This window comes from Apium graveolens, unplaced genomic scaffold (assembly GCF_009905375.1).
Source record: "Apium graveolens cultivar Ventura unplaced genomic scaffold, ASM990537v1 ctg843, whole genome shotgun sequence".
Taxonomy (NCBI): Eukaryota; Viridiplantae; Streptophyta; class Magnoliopsida; order Apiales; family Apiaceae; genus Apium; species Apium graveolens.
Window position 1 is genome coordinate 340 of NW_027421173.1, and position 7,986 is coordinate 8,325.

The following is a 7,986-nucleotide window of genomic DNA, read 5'->3' on the forward strand; positions in this document are numbered from 1 at the left end:
ACTGCCCACGCGAAGCTAACGAGATTATCTACAACTTGACAATGTCCTTGGCTTCCAAATCTGATCACTTTTTATCATATTTCCTTTAAAAGCTCTTTTCTTCACTTAACTGATACCTGAAATACAGTAACACAAAAACACATCAAAATACCAACTTGAGTTCAAAACACCAATTTAAGCTTATAATAAAGCATTCCAAGTGGATATAAAATCCACTTATCACACCCCCAAACTTGAATCGATGCTTGTCATCAAGCATAAACAGACTCAAAATTACAAGACAAACCTAATGCATGAATGTAACTACGTGAATGCAACTAAATGATAATACAATCGATCCCCTCAGAATAACCATAACCAAATGAATAAGCCAATGCCTCTAAGAATGCAATGACTTAAAACAGAGTTCGAATAAATCTCACAAACCAACTCACAAACCAGAAACGTGTGTGTGTGGAATGCTTAACAGATATCTCTCGATACTAGATCAATAACCATAACTTATCTATCATCGAAACAATCAAAAGTTTATAAACAGAATAGACAATAAACGCATTATGACTCACAACACCTCCTTTCTACTAGAGTTATACAAGGATTCACAATATTATTGAACACATTATAACAAAGATGCTTATTTGACCGTGCAATGAATGAGGTCCCAAAAGACTTATGCAATAATACCCATGTAGCGAGCGTTAGGTTAGCGGATCCCAGACTATAAAAGCCTTAGGTCACTAGGCACAAAGTCCCCTAGAACTTAATAACTCGAGTATTAAAGAGCTCACTCTTGATCAATTATGCATAAACACATACTTTTTTTCTTTCTTTTTCTTTCTCTTTTTTCTTTTTTTTTCCTTTTTTTTCTGAATGAGTGTGTTTCGCTCCATCTCATTCAACCCTAGACTACTCATAAAAATATGAGCCGACTACTAGCCATTTGACGCCTAGCATTACAACAACTAGCAATGAAATCCAAGTTTTTCTCCAGATAAAAAAATTAGTGTTTTTACGTCATTACAAGAATATCACAAATTCTAAATATAACCAAGTGATTAAATCTCAACAAAAAACAAATATGATCATGATCTAGATCAAAAGCAACCCTATAAGACTTTGTGAAAATATTTGTTTCTGGCATGCAAATTAATTCATTAGGACTTAAACATCCCTCTATTCGTCATCACCACATTGAAATCAACATCAACTTATCAAATATCATAGTTCATCTTAAGGGATCATGCTAAATATACATGCAAATGCAATTATATGAAATCACATAAAAACAAACAAATATGTCCTAAATGAACAATCATGTAAAAATATGAATGAACTACAACTAAACATGCAATATGAATCTATATAGACACACACACACACTATTAATCCTTACATTATCACCCCCAAACTTAAAATTTTCAATGTCCTAATTGAAGGTAATAATAAGGATTTCAGGCATACCTAATTAGCGAGAGAGTCACCCTCGTCGGGTGGAGGATCAGGTGGCTAATCAACTTCGCCACCAGTGTCTCGAACAACAGTACCGAAAGCATGTGTCAAATCTTCAGCAAAATGATGGTGAATGTCGTGCATGGCCTCCAGACGACTAGTCACTCGCCTGTACTGCTCATCACCAACACTAGTCCTATCAACTACCTATGGCGTATGAGAAGAACCCTCTATAGGCACTGGAAGATCCATCCATCCACTCTCTACATCATCAAAAATATATCCCAACCCCTTATCATGGGGTGCACCTAAGAATGAATAACTCAAGTGATCTAGCTTTCGGTTGAGCTTAAGGATGGGAGCTTCTTGAATAAATGGTTCAAAATGCTCCTGAGAAATTTTCAGCTCTTCTAACCCAAGAGAATCGAATGGCATATCCAACTTCCTCTTCCATGGAGGTGCATTCGAAACCTGTAGTTGCTCTACTTTAAAGCACTCCTCTTTAGCTGTGGGTAACATTATTTCCTTGAACACATTAAAAGTGACCTTTTGATCATAAACCTTCATCGAAAGCTCTCCTTTTTGCACATCGATCATAGTTCGGCCTGTAGCCAAGAATGGTCTTCCCAAGATGATGGGAATCTTCTTATCTTCCTCGAAATCAAGAATTACAAAGTCAGCAGGGAAGAAGAGTTTATCCACCTTGAGCAAGACATCATCCACTATACCTCGTGGATAAGCGATGGAACGGTCAGCTAGTTGCAATGACATGTATGTTGGTTTCGGATCAGGCAGACCAAGCTTCTTAAAGATAGATAAGGGCATCAAATTGATGCTAGCTCCTAAATCACATAAACACTTGTCGAACGACAAGTTTCCGATGGTGCAAGGAATAGTGAAGCTTCCAGGATCTTTAAGCTTCGGAGGCAACTTCTGTTGCAGCACAGCACTGCATTCCTCCGTGAGAGCAACGGTCTCTAAGTCATCGAGCTTCACTTTCTGAGAGAGAATGCCTTTCATAAACCTCGCATAGCTAGGCATCTGTTCAAGAGCTTCCGCGAAAGGTATGTTGATATAAAGTTTCTTGAATAGCTCCAAAAACTTCTCAAACTGCTTATCCATCTTTTTCTTCTGCAGCCTCTTAGGAAAAGGAGGTGGAGGATAGATCTATTTCTCCCCTGAATTACCCTCAGGAGGAGTGTGTTCCACAGTAGTCTTCCTTGGTTCCATCTCTGCTTCCTTCTGCACTTCTTCTTCAGCCACAACTGCATTTTTTGAAACTTGAGATTTTTCAGGCTCTTCGTCTTGCTGAATTTGGGGGCTTTCTACCTTTCTAGACCTTAAGGTGATAGCGTTCACCTGTTCTTCAACTTCCCTCTTGCCTGGATTTGTTTCTGTATCACTAGGAAGTGTTCCTAGTGTTCGATTCAATAAGGCATTAGCAATTTGCCCTATTTGGTTCTCCAGAGTATTGATGGAAACAGCCTGGCTTTGGCATATAAGAGCCTGGTTTTTGCACATAAGCCGCAACTCCTCCAATTCAGAATTTTCATTTGAAGATAGACATGCACCATGAGTTTGTTGTTGAAGTTGGAGTTACTGAAAACTAGGAGGGTTGAATAGCTTATTTCCAAACTGCTGGAACGACGGTTGCATCGCATTCTGATTGTTGCTCCAGCTAAAGTTAGGATGATTCCAGTTGTCAGGATGATAAGTGTCTGAAACTGGTTGTTGCGATCTCTGAAAGTTGCTCACTAACTGAGCTGAGTCACTAGATATAGCGCATTGTTATGTCGCATGCGGACCTGCACACAGCTCACAAACACTAGTTATCTGCTTAACACCCAAGTTAGCCAGAGAATCGATCTTCATAGATAATTCCTTTAGTTGAGCAGTGATAGCCATAGCTGTATCCACTTCAAGAACTCCTGCTACCTTTCCCTGTGGACATCTCTGGGTTGGATACTGGTATTCATTAGCAGCCATCAGTTCAATTAGATCATAAGCTTCCTCATAGCTCTTTGCTCATAATGCTCCACATGCTGCTGCATCGAGCATGGGTCTGGACTGTGCTCCCAACCCATTGTAAAAACAAGTGATGATCATCCAATCAGGAATTCCATGATGAGGACACTTCCTAAGCATCTCCTTGTAGCGCTCTCAAGCTTCATATAAAGATTCTCCTGATTGCTGCGCAAATTGAGTAAGAGCATTCCTGATTGCAGCTGTCTTCGTCATAGGGAAGAATTTAGTAAGAAACTTCTGAGCAAGATCTTCCCAAGTAGTAATCGAACCAGCTGGTAGAGAGTGTAACCAGCTCTTAGCCTTGTCCCTCAGAGAGAATGGGAACAGTCTCAGCTTCACAGCATCTTCAGAAACACCGTTGAACTTGAAGGTGTCGCAGATCTCAATGAAATCCCTAATGTGCATATTGGGATCTTCAGTTAGAGAACCCCCAAACTGGATTGAATTCTGCACCCATTGAATTATTCCAGGCTTGATCTCAAAGGTATTAGCTGTGATAGCTGGTCGGACAATGCTAAATTGAATGTCATTGATCTTGGGTTGAGAAAAATCTATCAAGGCTTTCGTTCGTGTTGCTGGATCTCCCATTGTAATGAGTACCTGAAACACAAACAAATAAACTGTGAAAGTAAAAGAATCCGAGTCAGTGAACTTTAACGACCACTGATGACAAGCATATAAACTAAAAATTAACACTGAGTCCCCGGCAGCGGCGCCAAAAACTTGTTAAGGCGAAAATACGCGCTAAAATTCACGCAAGTATACGCGTTCGCAAGTAGTATAAGATATAAATCAGATTCGCTCCCACAGAGACTGGTTTAGGTTAAGTTCAATTTATGCACCTGTGCAACAATGTATGGTTATCGCTCAATGCTAAGACAAATAACAAATTGGGCTTTTATTAAACTAAGAGATTATACTAAATAACATTAACTAAGAGAACAAGAATGGTTGAATTAATATATATGACAAACATGGAATTCTAACTTCATTAAATACTTCATTCAATAGTCTTATTGTTCTTAACCTTAGCATGTGATGGTGCTGACACTAATCAGATAACACGAAACTGATAAACGCCAACTTTCGTTGCACGAGTACCATTCTACCAGACATCCACAAAAGAGATAGAAGCTGAATAGGCACCAATTATATTGAGACCATATATGTCTATAAAATTTGACAACATAACGGTTTAAGCATAAGTTATCTATCTTGATTACATAGGGCAAGTAAAACGGTTAGAGTTACCTACGAATCATGCATACACATATATGAACCTATGCTAGCATGGCAAGTTCTAAACCTCTATATTCATTGTCGCTTCAATAGAGATTAACACGCTATCTTATATGTTAGCTACGCACATAAGACGAATAAGCACAACCAATACTAGGATATCAATCAATCACCACACACCAAGATATCAAAACAATTAACTATTGAAATCCATAAGTAAATCCGCTAGAATCCCACGATAACGATTAGTTCATAATCAAACTCATCATCATCATGGGTTTCAATGAAAGCATGGTATAAAATAAGGTCTTAATAAACTGAATAATAATCAAAGTACGAATAAACGAGATCTCGGTTCAACAAGAACGAAAACGAGCATTCAAAGTTACAACTAATTCAAAGAATCACAAGTTGAAAATAAGATCTTCTTTTTCGGAGTTGTTCTGTGCTTCTAGGTCTTCACCTTGGTATCCCAATCTTCACGGATGATGAAAACCTTTTTTTTAAGTATAAATACGCCCCTAGTGGACCTGGACCCTTAAAATCGTCAAATTCCACTCAAAAAAGGCTTTTTCAGCGAATTCAGCGACCAGCCGCGCCTCGGGCGGCCGCCTCAGCTCTCCGGGCGGCCGCCTGGAGCCTTTCTGGAAAAATTACTGATGAATCTTGTTTTGGCCATAACTTGAGTTCTACTCGTCAAAATTAGGCGATTCAACTGCCCACGCGAAGCTAACGAGATTCTCTACAACTTGACAATGACCTTGGCTTCCAAATCTGATCATTTTTTATCATATTTCATTTAAAAACTCTTTTCTTCATTTAAATAATACCTGGAATACAATAACACAAAAATACATCAAAATACCAACAACTTGAGTCCAAAACACCAATTTAAGCTTGTAATAAAGCATTCCAAGTGGATATAAAATAGAATCGAAGGGGGGCTGTTTCCCGCGGTAACTCCGGCGTGAGAATAAGAATGGGGTTTCTTGAAGAATAAGAAGAAGAGGGAAGAAGGAGCTATTCAAAAGATATATATAGTGGTGTGTGTATAGGTGTGTAGCAGTCAAATGTTTTTCAACCCCTAAAAACCTCTTTTTGAGGCCTTTTATAGGTCCCAAGATTTAGGGTTCTTGGAGTTTGTACCTCTTCATCCTAGCCTTTGATCATTCTTGGTTGGTGAGTGGTTGGACGGTTTGGATCGACTGTGGGGTCGGGTGCCCCTCTTCCACCAGTGTTGTCTTGGGATCTTTACATATGGATGGCTGGGATGCAATTGTTCCATTTTGGGTAACATGAGACAATTGACATTTTTCTCCTGTACCACGTGGTCCTGGGACCCACCTCAGTTTGGGCCTGGGGTGTTCTCTGTCTGGGCTTTTGCTTCTTTATTTGGGTTTGATTATTTATGGCCTATCATAGCCTAATATTCACTATAAAACTATAAACTCTTTCAGAAAATTTTATGAGTTTCGTGGTTCGATTGTTTCAATGTAGTCAACTCCGAACTTAATTTTTATAGTAGTTTTTAGATGCGGTTGTATGTTTTTAGGAGATAAGTTAGGGTTCCAGGCTCCTGCAGTTCCTCGACATCCTAACTTGAGGAGTGTTGTTGGAGTAGCACCTAGAAGCTAGTATTTCACCTCACACATGCCAGTTAAGCTTGCCAGACATGATTAATTTGTTATAGAGTTTGTCTCTAGTATTAAATGTATAATATGAATAGTTGTGTATTTGCAGTTATAGTTGTAAGGCTTTCATATTGTAAAAACTCTTTTTCATTTCTCTCTTCAAACTGAGATACAAGTAAGTATGATTGATTGTCATCTTCCTGTTAACATTTTAGTTCACCATTGATTATATGTAGATTACAAGCTTCATTCATCACATTTCAACAAGTCATTGCATGGACTTTCAAACCGTGTGCCTATCATATCCTCGTCCTATTTTAACGGACAGCCAGAGTCAGAAATTGCCTTCTAGAAAATTAGCCTGCTAGCTTTGTAATTTAGTCTCATAGTGCAAAATAATTAATTTACAGGCAGCAATCTATAATTTAGTCTATATATTTTAAACCGTGGACAATGATATATGTAATTATAAACTTTAGTATGACAATTGCTTAACGATCGATATGATCTTGGGTGCAATGATATCAGGAATTTGAGTGGAAAATTTGATTTTTCTTTACAAAATAAATAAAGCATCTTGGATTTCAACAGCAAAAGTGTATATTCAGCTTATTGGTGATTGCCAAATCCCATTCAAAAATCAAATTAACCACCAAGGTTCTTTCGAATTTTTGTTACATCTTGGCCATTAATCTGATATGCCTTCTTCAAAATATCATCAGGAATGGATGGCTTTGATGTAAATGAAGCAAGAGATGCGATTTGTGCACCAGGATTCTGGCTATTGAGGCCTGACACTGTTAATGCAGGGGCTTTTGAGTCAAGATTGTATAGATAATGGACAAGGCCTTTTGGGAAGACGAATGTATCACCAGGCCGCAATTGCTGTGTGTACAAACGATTAGATGTGTCCACAAATCCCACAAGGAGTGACCCTTTAAGCAAGGTAGTCACCTCTGAGGCCCGAGGATGGGCATGGGGCGGTATAAGACCATCTGCTGCTATATCAACTCTGGCCATGGTTAGGCCCAACGTGTTAAGTCCAGGCAAGTTTCGGATGTTTGCAAGAGTGACATTGAACCCGAACGGGTTGCCTCGAGTGTTACCTGGCTTGGATAAAGCAGATGTTGTAAAATGGGACGCTTTTGCTTGGGCAGGATCAATGCATGGTGCCCCATTGCAGAAGAAACTCTGGGGAGTCTTTGTATCTGCAATGCAGTAATCTTGAAGCGGATCCGGATCGGGCTTAACTAAGCCTACGAAAACAAAAAGGCAGAAAAGTAGTGAAGATTTTCTCATGATATACCTTGATGCAAAGAAATATCAGAGAGACTTTTAGCTTATGGAATTTGATTATACCAGAGAAAATGCATTATATACAGTCACTTTGGAGAAAGTGGATTGAGTAGCTTAAGAGCAATATCTAGCATTTACATGTATGTGTAGAGTAGTGTGCTTTGCACCAAAATTAGATAACAATCTTCTGAGAGATTAATTCTTTTTCCCTTAAGCAAAACCTATTTTTCTATGCTTAATCAAGTTTATGTACATAATTATTGAGCATAACAATGTCACTGAAATTATCAAAAAAAAAAAAAACAATGTCACTGAGCTTTATTGGTGCTATGATACGACTCATGGA

At 38.6% G+C, this 7,986-nt stretch overlaps 1 protein-coding gene and 1 non-coding gene across 2 annotated transcripts; one reads left to right on the forward strand and one right to left on the reverse strand.

The window, feature by feature from the left end:
* The first annotated feature begins 3,565 nt into the window (after nucleotides 1-3,565).
* On the forward strand, nucleotides 3,566-3,672 carry LOC141704932 (small nucleolar RNA R71). The gene has a single exon (XR_012568137.1). It is a non-coding gene; the product is annotated as a small nucleolar RNA R71 (small nucleolar RNA).
* A 3,087-nt stretch (nucleotides 3,673-6,759) lies between these two features.
* LOC141704931 (germin-like protein subfamily 1 member 1) lies at nucleotides 6,760-7,700 on the reverse strand. The gene has a single exon (XM_074508077.1). It carries the CDS (start codon nucleotides 7,641-7,643, stop codon nucleotides 6,990-6,992), a length of 654 nt encoding a protein of 217 aa, XP_074364178.1. The 5' UTR covers nucleotides 7,644-7,700; the 3' UTR covers nucleotides 6,760-6,989.
* Nucleotides 7,701-7,986: the final 286 nt, after the last annotated feature.